The sequence below is a fragment of the Mastigoproctus giganteus genome, chromosome 6 (assembly GCF_048544385.1).
Source record: "Mastigoproctus giganteus isolate SK-2022 chromosome 6, ASM4854438v1, whole genome shotgun sequence".
NCBI lineage: Eukaryota > Metazoa > Arthropoda > Arachnida > Uropygi > Thelyphonidae > Mastigoproctus > Mastigoproctus giganteus.
Window position 1 is genome coordinate 230,579,260 of NC_143580.1, and position 21,993 is coordinate 230,601,252.

The 21,993-nt window shown below is 38.1% G+C and overlaps 1 protein-coding gene across 3 annotated transcripts in view; it reads right to left on the minus strand.

Annotated features, from left to right (window-relative positions):
* The window catches only part of LOC150085071 (heterogeneous nuclear ribonucleoprotein U-like protein 2), a 372,157-nt gene that overhangs the window by 50,698 nt on the left and 299,466 nt on the right, over positions 1 to 21,993 (minus strand). For all 3 annotated transcript variants that reach the window (XM_090376770.1, XM_090376771.1, XM_090376772.1), the window contains 2 exons: positions 19,530 to 19,698; positions 7,738 to 7,929 (listed from right to left, as the gene is read on the minus strand). In XM_090376770.1, the coding sequence (XP_090232896.1) occupies positions 7,738 to 7,929; positions 19,530 to 19,698 (361 nt within the window). The remainder of the gene's footprint in view (positions 1 to 7,737; positions 7,930 to 19,529; positions 19,699 to 21,993) is intronic.

Sequence of the window (21,993 nt, forward strand, 5' to 3'; positions counted from 1 at the left end):
ACAATTAACAAAATTAAATGATGCATTAAAATCAAAAGAATATTTCCCACAGGTTAGCAGTGATTTTCAAATGGGGTGCCGTGGCATCTTCGGCATCTACAATATTAAAGTAGTAGTAGCATGTGATGCAAGAAAGCAAGTAGAAAAAAAAACCACCATTCCCTCCAAATGCCTGTCCAGTTCCTCCTTAAGTTCATTTAACCTATCAAATTCCACAACGACAGAAGGAACTTTGTTCCAGCAATTAACCACTCGCTGGCTAAAGGCAAATTTCCGCACATCTATTCTACATCTGTCTTTTCTTAATTTGAATTTTTGCCCCCTTAGGTTCGTAATCTGAACAAGTGGAAGGATCCCATCAAAATTCAGCATGCTCAACCCATTCAAGGCCTAATACACCTCAATCAGATCACCGGGCAGGTGCCTGGTCTCCAGCCACTGCAATTTGCAGAACTTAAGCCTCTCTTGGTAAGAGGATCCCTTCATTCCCCTCACCAATCTTGTTGCACTTCTCTGTACACGCTCAAGCAAATCTACATCCTTTCTAAAACGAGTGCTCCAGACTTGTACGCAGTACAGAGGGACAATCACCTCCTTCTCCCTGCTAGCAAAATTCCTATTGACAAAACCCCATGACCTGCCTTGGCAGCCTGTCTGCATTGCTCAGAAAACGTCATATCTTACTGCACAATTACTTCCAGGTCTTTTTTATTTTCTACCACTTTAAGTGTAGTACTACACAGTTGGAATGTTTCTCTGGGATTACTTCTACCCATATGCAGTACTTTGCATTTGTCAAGGTTAAACTTCAGTTGGCACTTTTTTTTTTTTTTTATGTGAACCCCAAAACACGAGAGGTGTTAGAACCTATAGTACTTAGTACCGTGCTTGGGTGGGAGGTTGAGAAGACAAAAGAAGATATTTGTTGACATTGGACTTGAACTTCTGAAGACTGTAATTTTCAGGAAATACGTACAAAGGAAGGTTGTTCCAGAAAACAACAGTTGAATGAATAAATGAGGAAGGTGAAAAGTTGGTTCTGTTGGTTTGAAGTTGGACAGTAAACGGATGTTGACTGATTTCGGCACGTGTTTGGACTGTTTTGAAAGAGAGAGCGGGAATTATAGAAGCCAATTCAGAAGAACAGTGCCCATGAAAGTATCTGTAGAAGAGGCATGCAGCAGAAACAGTACGTCTATGAGAAAGCGAGTGGAGACACTCTGTTAGAGATGAATCATTAATTAACCTAACTGCCCTCTTCTGAATGGAATCAAGAAGCCTGAGAGAGGTTTCGGGGGCACCACTCCAGATATGGGAACAATATTCCATGGCAGGGCGGATTTGCGATTTATACAGAGTGAGCAGCAGTTTGGAAGAAAAGTAACGCCGAGAGCGAAAGAGAAAACCAAGTTTTCTAGATGCAGAGGAAGCAATATTTGTAATGTGCTTTTGCCAAGAGAGATTAGAAGTCAGGTTAATCCCCAAAAGAGATATATCATTTTGCCTAGAAATCGGAGTGTCACTAAAGATAAGCATAGGAGCAGAAGAATCCTTTTTGCGAGATATAAGACAAGACTGAGTGTTAGAAGGGTTGAAATCAACTAAGTTGTCTTTGCCCCACTGGAGAATTACCTGAAGATCGGCATTTAAGGAATTGGTAGCAGATTTTTGAGAAGTTGAAGGTGATTGAGCAGGACAAGGTTTCTCAAAATAGAAAGTGGAATGCAATGTGCTATCATCGGCAAAACTGTGGATAGGATTTCCAGTCAATGGAAGAAGGTCATTAATATACAAGAGGAAAAGAGTGGGGGTAAGAACTGAACCTTGGGGGACACCAGCATTAGTGGAGAAGTTAGAAGACAGAGAGCCATCTACCATCACCCTCAGTGAGCAATCAGAGAGAAAACTAGATAACCAATTACTAAAAACAGTTGGCAAACCATAAGATGGAAGCTTGTTTAGAAGACATTTATGCCAAACACAATCAAAAGCCTTTGAGATGTCAAGAGCAACTACTTGTGTTTCACCGAACCTTTCCATTGAATTAGTCCATAAATGGGTAACATAAGCCAGAATATCACCAGTGGATCGACACTGACGGAATCCATACTGGCGATCTTGATCACACGGAAGGTTTCTAGGTAGTTTAAGAGTTGGCGGTTAATTGATTTCTCCATTACTTTAGAAAGAGTAGAAGTAATTTCAATGGGACAATAATTGGATGGGAGGGATTTGTCACCCTTTTTAGGAACTGGCTGGATATGAGCAAATTTCAAAGCAGAAGGAAAAACAATTTTGGAATAAGAAAGTGAAAAAAGGCGGCAAAGAATAGGAGTAAGTTCAGGAGCACAGGTTTTGAGAACAAGTGGAGAAAGATCATCAGGACCTGGTGCTTTCTTAGCATCAAGATTCATCAAAATCCTTCTGATATCCTTTTGACGGAAGACCACAGGAGGCATTGAATGGAGCATGTTGGCAATGGTAGGAGGTGTTTTACCAAGATCATTAATACATGAGTTGGAAGAAAAATGGGATGCTAGCAGGTCAGCTTTATTCTCTGGCTGAAGTGACAACAGAATCATCTGGTTTGGACAGAGGTGGGAGCAGAGATGGGCAAGTTGCAGCCAATAGCTTTGGCAAGGGACCAGAATTCTCGGCTACCATTAGGGCAAGAAGCAAGTTTTCTACTCTTAGCCTGTTCAAAATCTAGTTTGGACTGATTAATAACTGCTTTACAATTGTTGCGAGCTTTGGTGTAGGCAGAAAATGACACTGAAGAATTAGAAACAAGCCAATTACGATATGCAACATTCTTCTCTTGAACAGCCTTAGCACATTTATTGGAAAACCAAGGTTTAGATAAAGGACGAGATTTTAAAGTGGAGTGTGGGATAAAGGATTCCATTCCTGCAAGAATAATTTCACTGACACGATCTGAGCAAACATTGAGATCAGAAGTTTTGAAACAGTACTCCGACCAAGGAAAAGAAGAAAAGAAGTCTCGCAGGTCATCCCATTTTGCATTCTTGTAATGTCAAACAACACGAGGTTGGGAATAGCCATGAGATAAAGGTTCCATTGGAGAAGAGACAATCACCAAGTTGTGATCTGAAGTGCTTAAAGGAGAACTCACTTCGACCGTGTACTTAAAAGGGTTGTTTGTGAGAAAAAGATCAAGCTTATTGGCTGTATGATTAGGATTGTCCGGTATTCTTGTAGGTAAATGAACAATCTGTGCTAGGTCATTAGTAATTGCAAAAGCCTCAGCATCTCGATCTGCTGGGTCGGTGTGACTAGAAAATGGAAGCCAACTGGAGTTGTGAACATTAAAATCACCAAGGAAAATTACCTCACTGTTAGGAAAGTTGGACTGGAGAAAGTCAAGTTGCAAAGAGAGGAAGTCAAAGAGCTACAAGTGATTAGTTGAGTTGGGAGAACGGTAGAGACAACAGATGAATTTGACACAATGAGGTAGAGAGATTTTAAGCCAGAGAAGATCAAAGAGAGGAGATTCCAAATTGCCAAGTCTCTGACAGGGAATATCAGAACGGACATATGCACAAGTACCATCTTTGAGGCGAAAGGAATCATACAGTGAATAATTTGGGCATCTGAGATGAGCAGTAGTTGAATCAACCGATAACTGAGATTCTGTCAGAAAAAGTACATGGGGTTTGGCAGACTGCAAGTGGAAATGGACATCGTTGAGATTAGAATTGAGACCACGTATATTTGTGAAATGAATTAGGAAGTGCTTGGGAGGTTTAGATCTTTTTGCAGATAAGCTTGCTATATTAGTTTGACAATTCATGGTGTATTCAATGGTAAGAAAAAATGGGTGGGACATGCTGTATGAAGTAATGAAATTTTTGGATATGGCGTACACATGGTAAGAATATACCCAGATCCTTGACATAACGTGGCCTCGACAATGCTCCCCGCATACACACTACTCTGACTCCCTCCAGTCACTATCTGGCGGAGTAAAGGTAGCAAGATTATACACTAGCTGATCCAGAAGCCTCCTAGAGAGTTACCAATAGATTCGGTCCGGTGTACTAACTAGCAGCCGGCTTGCGAACACCGTTTTAGAGCTGTACCCTCAAAATGTAAGGAATATTGGATCTCGCCACGACGTCCATCATAACCTCAAAAGTCATCAATCATACTACATGATGGAAGAGATAGGGAAGGATTGACCGGAACTTAGCTCTAGAGACTAAAACATGGGTTCCACTACTTCAAGCTCCCAATAAGCGAAGTGGTGGTATTTCACTGGTTGATGAGAGTCATCTACCACCTAGTACTGCCTGGTAACATAGAGGGTCGGCCTTCCTCCATGTGGTGTGGGCGCCACACCTCTACCACTGCTTACGTTGGTTCACACCTGGGTGGTCACCCACCATGTATTTGTGCATGGAGGTTATACCCAGGATTACTAATAGTCCCACCATCGTGAAGGTGCAAGCAGAGGATTTGGCTGTCACAGACCGTCCGGACTTCGCTGAAATTAGGTCCACTTTGACTTGAGTGTCACCCGAATATCAGTTCCATCAGCGTTTTAGACTCCCAGGTAGCAAGAACAGCTTGTCTGGCATATATGAGAGAATGTCTGAGACAACCTATCCTGTTGCAGTAGCACACTACCATTAACAACCCTGCCAACCTTTGTATCATCTGCAAACTTCAACACTAAGCCTGATATACCTTGATCAATATCATTGATAAATATACAAAACAACAACGGACCCAAAATCGAACCCTATGGGACACCTCTAATAACATTAGTCCACAAAGAGCAGCACCCATTAATTACCACCCTCAGTCTTCTCCCACTCAACCATCCTATTATTCATTGTAGCAATTTACCCTTAATACCATTCTACTCCAATTTGTACAATAGTCGTCCATGTGCAACAGTGTCAAAAGCTTTCCTGAAATCCTAATATATGATATCGTTGGGGATGTAGCCGAGTGGTCAGGACGGGAATGCAGTAGCACACACTCTTTGAGTTAACTGGGGTTCAAGCCCCTGACTGCTGAATACGGTTGATCTGCCAACCCGCATTGGACCATCGTGGCAGATGATGGTCCATTTCCCTCAACATGAATTGTTGAGGAGGCTTCCATCCTGCAGTGGGTTGATAATGGCTGCAATTTACCTTTTTTTTTTTGCACATCTCCAGTCCTTAGGGACCTCCCCTGAGGTTTGCTGTGCCGTCTCCTTTAAAATTAAACTGGATAAATCCCATCCACCCCAGGTACATTTCTTATGTTTGACTTCAACAATTTCTCCTCCACTTTGCCCTCAGTTATTATAAAATCATTAAGCACCCTGCTACAATTTGATAACCTTCTGGCATTTTCAAACCTTAATAACTCCTCATGTGTGAATGTAGATGCAAAATACTCATTCAGTTTGTTTGCTATCTGAGCAGGATCATCAACTGCCAATCCATCGATATCCAGTGGACCAATCAGATCCATCACCTTCCTTTTAGAGTTTAAGTAAAGAAATCCTTGCTGTTTTTCTTAGCATCTTTTGCCAAAGATTTCTTCTAATTTGCCTTCACCTGCCTAACCTTCTTTGTGACCTGATTAGATACTAGCTTATATCTGCCATAGGCTTCTGAGTCGATTGATAATTTATATGCATCCCATGCATTTTTCTTCTCTGTCACGAGGCTTCATTAGTTCATTTGATGACCATTTAGACCTAAACCCTGAACAATATTTCTTAATAGGTATGAAACTTTTAGTAGCATCCACGATTAATTCCTTCAATGCTTCCCACTTTGAATTTACTGTTGGTAACATTGTCAGTTGATCCCACTGTACAGAATTTAAAAACTGTCTGAGACTACTGTACTCACCTTTATGAAAGCAAAAACCCTTTCCTTTACCCCTGATGGTAATTATATCTTTAAGTAAATCCCACATCAGTACACTGTGATCACTGCCACCTGGTGGCTCCGTTATTTGCAAATTCTTAATACACAAATGATCACTGCTGCTAACCAGATAAAGAGTATTATCCTCTCTGGTTGCCTCTCGAACATGCTGTAGCAGAAAACAATCATCCAATAAATCCACAAAAGTCTTACTAGTGTGTGTGACCAACCCACAAGTTCCAATCAATATCTGGGAAGTTAAAATCCCCCATTATAAGACATTCTCATTTACTCGCCCACTCTATTTCTCTGTACAATTGTTCATTGTATTCATTCGAGTCATTAGGCCTATAACACACTCCTACTCTTACTTTTGCTTTCCCAGTGCTTATGTCACACCAAACTGACACAACAGTGCACTGTTCATCTATATCAAAATCAAAAGAAGTGTATGCACTTCTTTTGATTTTACGTTTTTCTTAATTAACAGCATAACACCTCTCCCTTCCTATCCTTTCGGTACACATTGTACTCCCCAAATTCCAGTTCTGCATTCCTTATCTGTGTGACACCACATCTCTGCTATCTCAACAATATCTGCCTTTGATCTCTTGTTCAACACTTCAAATTCATCAAATTTATTTACTATACTTCTAGCATTGGTGTACATGCAAGTATACATGTTCCTATGCTTATTATTAGTTACCTTAATGCATCACATATACCCATCTGTTTCACGATGATTGCCATCAGTCCCTGAAACCCCCAGCACCCCTCACTCCAGGTCGCTACTTATTCTAATAGAAGTTGTGCAAGAATCACCTTCACCTGATGTTTATGATCCTGCTCGGGTCAGGCCACGCCTTGAGTACTGCGTACAGGTCTGGAGGACTCATTTTAGGAAGGATGTAGATTTGCTTGACCGTGTACAGAGAAGGGCAATAAGGTTGGTGAGGACAATGAAGGGATCCTCTTACCAAGAGAGGCTTAAGTTCTGCAAATTGCGGTGGCTAGAGACTAGGAACCTGCGCGGTGATCTGATTGAGGTGTATAAGGCCTTGAGTCGGTTGAGCACGCTGAATTCTGATGGAATTGTTCCACTTGTTCAGATTACGAACCTAAGGGGGCATAAATTCAAATTAAGAAAAGACAGGCGTAGAATAGATGTGCGAAAATTTGCCTTTAGCCAGCGGGTGGTTAATTGCTGGAACAAACTTCCATTTGACGTGGAAGTTGATAGGTTAAATAAATTTAAGGAGGAACTGGACAGGCATTTGGAGGGAATGGTTTGATTTTTTTTTTTTTTTTTTGGCTGATGTTGCATAAGCTCACACTTGCTTTCTTGCATCACATGCAACTCTGCCTGCGGCTACTTTTAATCTTTTAGTCTGTGAATTCCCCCAAACTAGCAGGTTTCCGACCGACCTAACACTGCTTCAATATCATCAGCAAATATTCTTGCATCCTTTCTATTTAACTGTATCCCATCCCTGTAGAAGCAGTCTCTCCTGTTAAGCACAGACCAGGCTGAAAAAAATTTTACCCACTGAGCCTTGCACATTTCCTCCAGGGCCGAACTGATTGATAAGGCTCTCATCATGTAACCCCTCCTATCTTGTCTGGGTAGAATTGCAGACACTTTCAAATTTAATTTCAAAGTATCACTGAGAAGCGAAAAAACTGGCTAATTGTGTGTGGGTGTGTATAGAATTATAGTATAATCTCTATAAGCATCCCCATTTTCCAAGTGGTGAAATTAAATTGTTAATATAACACACAAAACACATTTCAAGAAATAAAGTTTATATCTATTACAGCTACTAAAATGCATTAACAATCATCTCACCTGCAGTATTCCTAGGTGGCGGGCCCCTTGCTGGTGACTGATCATTGGGACGGAAGCGTTTCTGTGGTGGGCCAACAGCTGCACGCCCTTCTTCATTATAGTAACGAACAAGGGGTTCAGCTTCTTCTCGAGATAATTCAGTAAATATAATCTCATCAAACAATTGCCCCTTTTCGGGCATTTTGAAGTTGGCTGCAGGTAAAAAAAAGGCAAGTGTGTCAATTTTCAGAAAATACGAAAAATATAATAAAAGAATCAAATAAATAAAACTGAATGTCAGTAAAGCAAAAAAACAGTGTCTAACAATATCACATGCTGAATTCTGTGAATAAAGAGAAATTTTATCCATTATCATACTAAAGTTGATGCAGCAGTACAGTATATTTTTCCAGTAATGTTATGTAACATTTGTATGACTATTAGTAAACTTTCAATGTTTAAATAAAAAATGAGAACAAACTATGTATTACAAAAGTACAAAGATGATTTAAAAGAATATTTTACTTCAATATATCAAAAGATATAACAAAACAATTTCAGAAATACATTGCAGTACATGTTTTGATAGATGTCTGATCTTTTTTTTTTTTTTTTTTTTTAACAATAGTATGCTTTTCCACCTGCAGATCCCCTGGCAAATCAGAATAGTAGAATAATGAATAATGAATGAATAATGAATAATGAATAAAGAATAATGCATGCAAAAAACCAAATACGGTATATCCTCATTAATTTAATATAAGATTACTTGAAATATGATGCATTTCGAAGTTGCTACAATGTCCTGACCAACAATATAGAGAGAGTTTATATGCATTTCTATATGAATTATGAAAATATGAGCTAATCCCTGCAACTTTTGAATAGCTTGTCTAATTCAAAAAGACAGCCAAAACTCTACAGGCAAATACCGTTATAGAAAAATTTGATAGTGTACTCAATACGGTATTATTATTATACAGTATATCAAATACTAATTTTGCATTTATATTCACTTCACCCAAGAAGTGAGTGCAGAATCATAGAGAATTCGGCTAACTCTGGCTTGTGTTATGGGCGCATGTCTAATCCATTTTGTCTAAACTGTTGGAATAAAAAAAACTCCTTAATTAATGATGCAAAATGCATGGTTTCCCAACACATGCTGTGCATCGCCAAACATTCACAAATGCACACTCAATTTGAGAGAAAATGATAATAAATGTGCTTCAGAGAAAAAGCTATTGGAGTGGAGAATGTTAAGGAATTGACAACAAGATATCAGAAACTGTTTTTCCTCACGTATAATAACAAAGATCACTGAGTTTTGTTTTTCCACTATAACAGTCAAGTAACTTGATGTTTATTATGTTATAATTGTACACATCAATTTTGGGATGTTATTTGCATTTTAATATTTGTAATCCATGCAAAAAAAAAAACACCTCCAACATTTCTCCTCCTCCAGCACTGCCTCTCATTTAATAAACTTAGTAATACAATGCAAAACTACTCTTGCTAATTATAACTAAGTAAGCTGGTTAGAGAGCAGCTGGATGAACTGGTGACCAGTTTCACATTACTTGAGATGCCCAGTGTGTGTGAGTAGAACTTCAAAAATGTGGGTGCAATTACAGTTGTAAAATTTTAATATGATTATGTGAAGTTAACTTTCTTGTTTATATTCTGGCGTGACCACTAAGTCAGAAAAGTTCTACAATTAATTATTTTGATGATGAATACAATTATTAAGTGTATTTAGAGGTCATACAAGCTTGAAGCATAGTCCACTCAAGTATATGCATTTGTGCACCTGTTTGAGTGGACTTTTGATTCGCTTTCTATAAAAGTAGCTCCACTTCATGATGGGGAGGGGGACTTGAAACTTATTTTATTTTTTTTCCCTTTTAACAAGCCAAGTTCTCTGGGTTCAAACTAAACAGTTTGAATCTTTGTTTTTTTTTTTTATTTTTTTATTTAAGCATTATTTATTTTAGCATGCATGTAGTAGTAGCAGTGTGTTATTTTCCTTTCAACAGCTTCCATCTCTTCTGCAAATAGCAATCTATTTCCGTGCACAAATATATATTGGGGGGGAGTCCTCGTTATCCAAAGATAACTGGTTCCAGAAAACTCCACTTAAAACGGGGACCTATTTTCATGTATTATGTACTTGTACATAGTTAAAAAAAAAAAAAAAAAAAAAAAAAAAAAGGGGGGGGGGGGGGGACTGAAAAATCAGCATTATTTTATTAGACATTTTTTTATATGTTGAACAATGCAATGTTAAGTAAAAAAAAAGTTTATTGAAGTTATACACCTTTTTTGCCATATTTTTTCAGATAAAATTGTGTCTTAGCATTCAGTTGTGTCTTTAACTTTTTGCCTCACTTTGGCTACACAATCATGAAGAGGATCATTCTGAGAAAAATATTCAAGTGCTTGGTCTATTTTCCTCAAGAGATAATTTTAATTCTCAAATCTCTATCCTTTAGTGGTCATCATTTTCGACTTCCACTTCTTCTGTGGATACTTACTGTGCTAGGGTTGGAGGTTGAGAAGACAAAATAAGATATTTGTTGACATTAGACTTGAACTTCAAGAAAATGGCAGTTGAATGAATAAATGAGGAAGATGAAAAGTTGGTTCTGTGAGTTTGAAGTTAGACAGTAAATGGATGTTGGCTGGTGGCGGCACGTGTTCAGACTGTTTTGAAAGAGAGAGCGGGAATTATAGAAGCCAATTCAGAAGAACAGTGCCCATGGAAGTATCTGTAGAAAAGGCAAGCAGCAGAAACAGTACATCTATGGGAGTGAGTGGAGAGACTCTGTTAGAGATGATTCATTAATTTATTATTGAATTACGTTGGCATTCGAGGTGAGCGGACGCGCGTAGACAGGGCTCCTCAGTTAAGTGGTTTACTTTTGGATAGTGCTTTTAAATATTTGATTTATTTAGATATTGTTGGATTATTTTGTTATAGGTTTTCCTGTAACTGTTTGATTTTAATAATATTATAGACAATTTTTTATTTAAAGTTACTTTCATTGATAATTATTTAATTTTATAATGGTAGTTACGAGATCTGCCTTAAACACGTCACAGGGTATCGTGACTCACACGGAAATAGCCGATGACGATTTACGGGTGAGTCATGATTTAATCCGTTGTGGAACCTGTGGAATGTTTTCCAAGGTCGACCTGGTGACTAATCCTACCTCACCTGGGGATTCTTTTCTTTGTGATCGATGTAAGGAGTGAACCGATCTTAAATTACAATTTCGTGCACTGATGGAACAATTTGAGTCCCTGAAAACATGAGTGCTTGCCCTTGAAAATAATGCATCTGGGAGCTCGTCAGGGACTCGAAACTCCAGCAATCTACCACACGATTCGAGCCTCAAAACAGAAAAACCAAGTGCAAACTACTCTGGTTAAAAAGGACATTGTTTTATTAGGAGACTCCATTGTCAGGGAAACGGGGAATATTTTTTGTAATAAAGATAGGTGGAGCAGAACCAGGGTGTCTGCCGGGAGCAACTATTGATGATGTCACCAACAGATTGTCAGATTTTAAAGGGGGTAAAGAAAATATTATTATTCATGTGGGGACAAATGATATTAAACGTACACGATCTGACGATTTGTTGGAAAAATACAGGACCATACTGAGGAAATGTCGTGAGCTAGGCCATAATGTCTATGTGTCTGCAATTCTGCCCAGACACGATAGGAGGGATTATATGTTAAGAGCCTTGTGGATTGACTCAAGACTTGAAGGAATCTGCAAGGCTTTAGGGGGGTAAATTTCTTTCAGCATGGCCCACACTTGTAGGTAGAAGAAATTTGTTTTGTAGAGACGGGATACACTTAAACAAAGGTGGTGCAAAAGTTTTTGCCAGTATTATTGAGGATACCTTAAAGGTTCGGGGTAACTGCTAGTTAGGGGGGATGTGGGTAATACTGACACGCGTTTATCTGATAATATTGGTCAAAGTAACTCTTGCACATACCTCAAGAGTTCTTATCTGTTACCCCAACTGGACGTATTATCTAAATGTTCTGAGGGCAAAGATGTTTCACGTGAGCGGGTAGCTAATATCAGGGAAGAGAGCCTAAAAAACTTCAAGGGTTGTGTTAGGGTCGTTAAATATACAAGAACAGTAAATCTTAATTGTTTATACAGTAACGTTAGAAGTGTCGTCAATAAAATGAGCGAATTCGAACTGCTGGTTAAAACAAGTAACACGGACATAATAGGGCTTACAGAGACGTGGTGCCACCCGGAAATTGGGGATGATGAGTTTCAGTACGGCTTGTATAATGTATTTAGGAAGGATAGGTTAGATAGAAGGGGTGGTGGGGTAATGCTTCTTATCAGAAGCAGCCTGAGTGCGACGATAGCTTACCCGGATTCAGACATTTCACATGCCGGTATAGAGTCTGTATGGTGTGAGATAGTTGGAAACAAAGGTATAATGCGAGTAGGAGTAATCTACAGACCAGGTGATTGTAAAGATTATGACAAAAGCCTCTACATGCAAATGGAATGGGCAAGTAAGCGTCAATGCCTTATTATGGGTGATTTCAATTTGCCTCTAATTGATTGGAGTAAATGGAAAGGAAACTCGACATGGGGAACAAAATTTTTAAATCAACTAGATGACTGTTATTTGTATCAACATGTCAGGGAAAGTACTAGAGAAAAGAATATCCTAGACCTCATCATCACACATGAATCAGATGACATAACAGGGCTGACAGTAGAGGAACCAGTAGCAGGAAGTGATCACAGAGTTCTACGGTGGATGATGACGAGAGAGGTAGCAGAAGTAAAAGGCAAAGGAATGAGTTTTAATTTCAGAAAAGGAAATTACGATGCCTTAAGGTACTACATGGCCTCTATTAACTGGGTAGATATCGCGCAGAGAATGAATACAATTGAACTGTGGTACGCTTTTAAAACATTAATCACAGATGCCTTGAATGCGTATATACCATTAAAAAAATACTCCACGAGAAGGGTTCCAAGTTGGATGAATAGTGAAGTTGCCACATTACTTGAGCAGAAAAAGGTGGCATGGAAAGGTTACAGAGCAATAAAAAGTACTGAAGCCTATAACAGCTACAAGGTGATGTGTAATAGAGCCACAGAAAAGGTTCGACAGGCAAAGGCAGTTTATGAGAAATCACTAGCAAACAGGGGGGATAAAGAATTCTTCACATATACAAATGCCAAGAAGAGCACAACAAACCAGATTGGACCTTTACGTAAGGGAAAGGGGATAGTAATAAATACACCAGCTGCCGTTGCAGATGAACTCAACAGTTATTTTGCATCGATATTTACAAATGAAACGCCTTTTGTGGCAATGGGAAATTGTGGGAGCGAAGTTAAAAAATATGTAATTAATGATATTGAAATTTCGCAAGATTATTTAATGAAAATAACTTTCGAGCCTACAGACCAGTAAGGCTCCTGGAGTTGATGGAATATACCCTATAATCTTAAGAGAGGCGGCAAGCGAGTGCATTGAACCATTGAGGCTAATTATGCGAGCATCACTAGACTCTGGGGAGATTCCCTTGGATTGGAAAAGTGCAAATGTATCGCCCATACATAAGGAGGGCTCTAAAAGTGAAGTTGGAAATTATCGACCTGTCAGTCTGACTTCAGTGGTAGGGAAAATCATGGAGGCAATGATCAAGGGTGGAATTCAGGATCATTTGGATCGAATTGAAATTCTCAAGGATACTCAGCATGGTTTTGTAAAGGGAAAATCATGTTTAAAAATCTGGTTCATTATTTCGAAAGGGTCACTCACGAGCTGGATTTAGGGAATAATTTCGACATTGTTTATTTAGATTTTAGCAAAGCTTTTGACTCAGTCCCACATGAGCGGTTGCTTTATAAGCTGGAACAGGTTGGAATCACTGGGAAAATCCTTAGATGGATAGAAGGATGGCTTCAGGGCAGGAGGCAGAGGGTTGTGATAAATGGCTATTCCTCAGATTGGGTTGATGTAAGAAGTGGGGTTCCCCAAGGATCAGTATTAGGACCACTGTTGTTTTTAATTTTCATAAACGACATTGATGAAGGGATAGAGGGCGTGATGTCTAAATTTGCAGATGATGTTAAAATTGGTAGAGTAGTTAATGATCACTGTCAAGCTGAGCTTCTTCAGAGAGACCTAGATAGACTTCAGGAATGGTCAGAAAAATGGCAGCTGTGCTTTAATCCAACAAAGTGTAAGGTATTACACCTGGGAAACAGTAATACCAAAAAGACTCATTCACTTGGTGGAGTTCAACTAAACCCAGTACTGGAGGAAAGGGACTTGGGTGTTACGATACGGTCAGACACGAAATTCTCTGAGCATTGTAAACAGGTTGCAAGGAAGGCCCATGGTGTCCTACGATGATCTATCGAACTTTTGCAAGTAGAGATAGGGACGTGATAATCCCATTATATAAGGCTTATGTTAGACCACACTACGAATACTGTGTTCAAGTATGGAGACCGCACCTAAAGAAAGATATCGAGCTTCTTGAAAGGGTGCAAAGACGGGTCACTCGCTTGGTGAGTTCGGCAAAAGGGCGTCCTTATGAAGAAAGACTTCGAGTATGTGGGTTGCAGTGTTTGGAAACTAGACACCTTAGAGGAGATTTGATTGAAGTGTTTAAGGCTCTTGAGAGGCATCAGTAAAATGAATGAGGATGAAATTTTCAAGATTATAAACGATGCTAGAACTAGGGGACATAAATTCAAGTTACAGTGGGGGTGGGGGGAATGTTTGGATTGGACTGCAGGAAATTTTATTTTAGCCAGCGAGTTATAAATTACTGGAATAAGTTACCTTCATGGGTGGTAGAGGCCGACAGTTTGGGGAAATTCAAAGGTCATCTGGATAGTACTTTCGGGTAAGAGAAGCGCATAGGATGATAGGTTTAATTTCCTTTTTTTTTTTTTTTTTTTTTTTTATTAATTATTATTATTTATTTATTTATTTACTGCAGGAAATTTTATTTTAGCCAGCGAGTTATAAATTACTGGAATAAGTTACCTTCATGGGTGGTAGAGGCCGACAGTTTGGGGAAATTCAAAGGTCATCTGGATAGTACTTTCGGGTAAGAGAAGCGCATAGGATGATAGGTTTAATTTCCTTTTTTTTTTTTTTTTTTTTTATTAATTATTATTATTTATTTATTTATTTATTTTTTTTTTGGCTGGTGCAGCATAAGCCATAGGCTTTCTTGCACCATGCAGCCGTTACTAATACTAATACTAATTAACATTACTGCCCTCTTCTGAATGGAATCTAGAAGCCTGAGAAAGGTTTTGGGGATGCTGCCCCAGATGTGGGAACAATATTCCATGGTAGGGCGGATTTGAGATGTGTACAGAGTGAACAGCTGTTCGGAAATAAAGTAATGCCGAGAGCGAAAGAGAAAACCAAGTTTTTTAGATGCAGAGGAAGCAATATTTGTAAAGTGCCTGTGCCAAGAGAGATTAGAAGTCAGGGTAATGCCCAAAAGAGATATATATCATCTTGCCTAGAAATCGGAGTGTCACCAAAGATAAGCATAGGAGCAGAAGAATCCTTTTTGCGAGATATAAGATAAGACTGAGTTTTAGAAGGGTTGAAATAAACTAAGTTGTCTTTGCCCCACTGGAGAATTAACAGGAGATTGGCATTTAAAGTATTGGTAGCGGATATTCGAGAAGTTGAAGGTGACTGAGCAGGGCAAACTGGAAAGTGGAGTGCAATGTGCTATTATCAGCAAAACTATGTATATGATTTCCAGTCAATGGAAGAAGGTCATTAATATAGAAGAGGAAAAGAGTGGCGGAAAGAACTGAACCTTGGAGGACACCAGCATTAGTGAAGTTAGAAGACAGAGAGCCATCTACCATCACCCTCAGTGAGTGGTCAGAGAGAAAACTAAACCAATTACAAAAAACAGTTGGCAAACTATAAGAATATTTTACTTGTAAGTAAGCTTGTTTAGAAGACCTTTAGCCAAAAGCGATCAAAAGCCTTTGAGATGTCAAGAGCAACTGCTTATTTTTCATTGAACCTTCCCATTGAAATTGTCCATAAATTTGTAATATAAGCCACAATATTGCCAGGGGATTCACAATGACAGAATCCATACTAGCGATCATTGATCAGACAGAAGTAGTTTAAGAGCTGGCACTTAATTGATTTCTCCATTATTTTAGAAAGAGTAGAAGTAATTGCAATGGGACGATAATTGGGTGGGAGGGATTTTTGACCCTTTTTAGGAAATGGCTGTATATGATCAAATTTCCAAGCAGAAGGAAAAATACCTTTGGAATAAGAAAGTGAAAAAAGTGGCAAAGAACAGGAGTAAGTTCAGGAGCACAGGTTTTGAGAACAAGTGGAGAAATACCATCAGGACCTGTAGCTTTCTTAGCATCAAGATTTGTCAAAATCCTTCTGACATCCTTTTGATGGAAGACCACAGGACACATTGAATGGAGCCGTGTTGGGAATTGTGAGAGGTGTTTTACCAAGATCATTAATACATGAGTTGGAAGAAAAATGGGATGCAAGCAGGTCAGCTTTATCCTTGGCTGAAGTGAAAACAGAACCATCTGGTTTTGACAGGTGGGAGCAGAGATGGGCAAAAGTTGCGGCCAATAGCTTTGGCAAGAGACCAGAATTTTCGGCTACCATTAGGACAAGAAGCAAGTTTTCTACTCTTAGCTTGTTTAAAATCCAGTTTGGACTGATTAATAACTGCTTTACAATTGTTGCGAGCTTTGGTGTAGGCAGAAAATGAAACTGAACAATTGGAAACAAGCCAATTAAGATATGCAACATCCTTCTCCTGAATGGCCTTAGCACATTTATTGGAAAACCAAGGTTAGGATAAAGGACAAGATTTTAAAGTGGAGTGTAGAATAAAGGATTCCATTCCTGCAAGAATAATTTCACTGACACGATCTGAGCAAACACTGATATCGGGAGTTTTGAAACAGTAATCCGACCAAGAGAAAGAAGAAAAGAATTCTCGCAGGTCGTCCCATTCTGCACCCTTGTAAAGCCAAACAACATGAGGCTGGGAATAGCCATGACATAAAGGCTCCACTGGAGAAGAGACAATCACCAAGTTGTGATCTGAGATGCCTAAAGGACCAGTAACTTAGACCGTGTACTTAGAAGAGTTGTTTGTGAGAAAAGGATCAAGCATGTTGGCTGTATGGTTAGGATTGTCTGGTATTCTTGTAGGTAAATGAACAATCTGTGTGAGGTCATTAGTAATTGCAAAAGCCTCAGCATCTCGACCTGCTGGGTCGGTGTGACTAGAAAACAGAAGTCAGCTGGAGTTGTGAACATTAAAATCACCAAGGAAAATTATTTTAGAAAGAGTAGAAGTAATTGCAATGGGACGATAATTGGATGGGAGGGATTTTTGACCCTTTTTAGGAAATGGCTGTATATGATCAAATTTATGATATGATCAAATATATGAGCGAATAGTTTGGACAACTGAGATGAGCAGTAGTTGAATCAACTGATAACTGAGATTCTATAAGAAAATGTATAGGGGATTTGGCAGACTGCAAGTGGAAATGGACAATGAGATTAGAATTGAGACCATGTTGGTCTAATCCTGCTAGATCCTAATTTGTAAGTGGTTTTGCACTTGATTCAAGCAATTGTGCAATATCCCAATCATTAACTTCGTGGAATTCGGCTTCTTTTGCAAGACAATTTCATTTGCCCTCGTGGGTAGCAGTGGACAGAATCGCTGTCGCCTCCACACTGGGTGGAAAAGACCAGACTTCGAATCCCATCAATCACAGGAGGAATTTTTATGAATCCTTTTCACAACATGGCTGTGTTAGTCAGATCAGTCTGAGGTGAGGTTAGCATGGTTTTTTCTCCTAGAAACTCAGGTTTTTCATCCTTGCTGGACAGAACATTGCCCTCGGAACACACAATTTTCAGACAATATGCACTGAGTAACATGGCCTTAGTCGCTGATGCTCCTAAAACCTAACAACCAACCAACCAACAACAATTTCATTTTGTAACTAGGTGAATTGCATTCTTCATATTCATGAAAGGTTACCACACCTTGTACAGGGGGGTCCCCCGGTATCCAAGTTCCTGAACCTTGCAATAAAAAGAACAAAGTGAACAAGTTGAAAAATGGTTTTATTTTTATTCAAAGTAATCACCACTGATTGAAAGCACTTATTACATGGTTTTTCGTAATGAATTAATATGAAATACGAATACCAATAATTAGACCATGTGAACTGTAATTCAATTATGTCACTACACACAATAAAATTCACCTGATAACATGTAATTAGATATCCATATTTCATATTAATTCATTAGTGAAAGTATGTTATTAACAATCTTAGAAAAATATTCATAATAGATTCTTGCTTTACAACCACAACAGGTTAAAGTGCTAAATTTCTACAGAAAAGGGGAAAACACAATTGAAAAATCTATTGTACCCTCCTTCCAATCTAACCATCATTAATGAAATTAATATATAAGTATGATAAGGTACTACTACAAATGTTACACAATGTAAGTTTACATTGTTTACTCTCTATTCCAACAACTTTATTCAAATGTATCCTGTATGTTTTCTCACGGATTATCTATTCTCATGCTTTTCAAACATTTCTGCAATTACAATTAATCTGTTACAATGCAAAAGTGAAATGAAGGCAAACTGTTTTTTACTGCTTTCAAGTGAAAATTTCAAACTTCCCCTTAATCACAAACATTTCCATAAAGAATATAACTGTATTATAGGAAATGAGTGGTACTTTAACATAGCAGTTGAAATTAAATCAAAATTTGTACCATTTACCTGCATTTGATTTCAATACAGGCAAGATGTACAAATTTTTGTTTATTTCAATTACTGCAAAGATCAAATACAGCCAATTCTAGCTTTAAAGGTAAACATAGTTCTATTTTTAAATGGAAATTTTACTTCCATGCATTGCTTGGCTGTCTATTAATAGGAACCACCTGTAGCCAATACAAGAGGCCAGTAAGATTTGTAGCAGTTGTCTGAAAGTGTATCGGATTTTTAAACAAACAACAGATTCACCTACTCAGGAGATGCTATACTTTAAAAAGGTATTAGTAACTTAGGCAGGACATGGATACAGTATTTGTTTGTAAGCGTAACTTAAGCCTAAGCCTTAATGCCAAGGATTTCTGTGCTCTTAACTTCAGTGAGACCAGATGTTTGCAAATGGCTGAAATTGAACAGTCAACATGTAATTTTTTAAAAATACAATTGTGCCAAATGAATTAACATTTCACTAATGGTTAACATTTGTAAAAAATGTACAAGAAAAATTACATTATTGCTGCAATTTATAGTACCTATATGAACAAGTTTTACACTTGAATAAAATTCAATACATTGGTCCTTAAAAAAAACAATAGAATTTTTCCATTATTTAATGATACTAACCTAGTAGTACACTATGCTTATTATAATACTGAACATGTAATTTTATATATACTCATAATAATTATCTTTAAAGCAGCTGCAAGTCTTCTCAAAATGTAAATAGTTTCATTAAAACTGGAATGCTAACTAGATTTTATAATAAATAAGATTTCATTAATAAGTTTCCACCAGTCACTTTGTTAAAATGGGATGAGTGTCCCATAACAAACCTACTATATGTAACACTTGTAAATGTAAAATTAAAATGAACAGTAAGCCATGGTAGAAAATATGAACAAAGAATGGCAAGAAAATATGCAGGGAGGGAGAAATCATTCAAAACATACCTTTCATTTCCAAAACAGCACTGTCAGGAATTTCTTTGCCTTCTTCTCTTTCCCTTTTATCGCAACGCCTTTGAAATTCTTCATCTGTTGGTACAATAACAACAGATTTGCGCTTGAATCCCTCAAATGGTTTCATCTTTCGCCTCTGTGCTGTAGGATACACATTAGTCTATAAAAAAAGGGAAGGAGAGAATTTTTTTTTAAAACTTTATTCCTTAAGCAAGTTCTTCATTTAGAGTATTTGTAGGTGCAAAGCCTAACAAAAAATAAATACATAAAAAAACCAACTTTTTAAAGTGGGCTTGAAGGTGTGTGAGAGCATAGATTGTTTTTAAGGTTACTTTAAAAGACAGTCTGTTAATGTATGAACTACCTTAAATATTTCTGGTACATGCTGTGCTCTCTTAACTGTGTTTTTCCATCTAACTATAGATACAGCAGCAAATAAATAGCTTTCAAATTCAATCATGACTGTTGTCAAGAGTTGTCTGATTTGGATTTACAAAAGCCATTGAAAATTTTCTCTCAAATTCAAATATCTAATTTGATAAAATTAAATTGATGACATTGTTTATTTAGATTTCAGCAAAGCATTTGACTCAGTCCCACATGGGCGGTTGCTTTATAAGGTGGAACAGGTTGGAATCACTGGGAAAATCCTTAGATGGATAGAAGGATGGCTTCAATCAACCCTCTGCCTTCTTATATCAACCCAATCTGAGGAATAGCAGAGGCTATTCCTCAGATTGGGTTGATGTAAGAAAGTGGGGTTCCCCAAGGATCAGTATCAGGACCACTGTTGTTGTTTTTAATTTTCATAAACGACATCGATGAAGGGATAGAGGGCGTGATGTCTAAATTTGCAGATGATGTTAAAATTGGTAGAGTAGTTAATGATCACTGTCAAGCTGAGCTTCTTCAGAGAGACCTAGATAGACTTAAGGAATGGTCAGAAAAATGGCAGCTATGCTTTAATCCAACAAAGTGTAAGGTATTACACCTGGAAAACAGTAATCCCAAAATAACTTATTCACTTGGTGGAGTTCAACTAAACCCAGTACTGGAGTAAAGGGACTTGGGTGTAATAATACAGTCAGACATGAAATTCTCTGAGCATTGGAAACAGGTTGCAAGGAAGGCCCATGGTGTCCTATCGAACTTTTGCAAGTAGAGATAGGGACGTGATAATCCCATTATAAAAGGCTTTTGTTAGACCACACTTGGAATACTGTGTTCAAGTATGGAGACCGCACCTAAAGAAAGACATCGAGCTTCTTGAAAGGGTGCAAAGACGGGTAACTCGCCTGGTGAGATCAGCAAAAGGGCGTCCTTATGAAGAAAGACTTCAAAATATGTGGGTTGCAGAATTTGGAAACTAGACACCTTAGAGGAGATTTGATTGAGATGTTTAAAGCTCTGTTGTTGTTAGATTTTTTTTTTTTAGGAGCATTAGCAACTAAGGCCATATTGCTCTGGGAATATGCGGTGGTCATTCCCTGACCTTTCCGCATTCTCCGTATTTGGTGGTGACGGGCTCGAACCCCGGTCTAATCAAGAAGCGTGTGCTATGCACTGCTGCTCGTTCCCACCTGGCTACAGAGGTGCCATTAAGGCTGAGAGGCATCAGTAAAATGAATGAGGATGAAATTTTCAAGATTATAAATGATGCTAGAACTAGGGGAAGTTACGGAGGGGAAATATTTAGATTGGACGGCAGGAAGTTTTATTTTGGCCAGCAAATTACTGGAATAAGTTGCCTACATGGGTGGTAGAGGCTGACAGTTCGGGGAAATTCAAAAGTCATCTGGATAGTACTTTCGGGTGAGGGAAGCACATAGGATGGTAGATTTAATTTCCTTTTCTTTTATTAATTATTATTATTATTATTTATTTATTATTTTTTTTTTAATTATTTTTTTATTCGGTTTTTTTTTTTTGGCTGGTGCAGCATAAGCCATAGGCTTTCTTGCACCATGCGGCCATTGCTAATACTAATTTCATGAAACGTTTTGAATTTTATTTTCCATCAAAATAAGGATCCATGAATTTTCTATCCACGCCTAGGAAATTCATGGATCCAGAATCTATTTCTTTCAACGAAAGAGTTGCAATTTAACTATAACTTTAGAGTATAAATTGTTGGACTGGCTAATGAAGGATTGAAGATGAATTCTGAAAATAAAGCATCACTTGCCTCATTTTGGATAAAAGTTAAAAATGAATATCCTGAACTTGCTTTAAAATATCTTCCTCCATTCCTGCCAACATACCTTGTGAGACTGGTTTCTCTACTATGAGTGTTTTAAAATAAAGCACAGAATAGAAAACAGTTTAGATATACATTACACTTTGTAGGTGGTGTTGCCGTCAACCCAACCTAGATTAGATAAGTTAACAAACAAGAAGAAAACTCATTTGTCACATTAAAAACTTCAAATACGCACATTTTGAACGAACACCATGT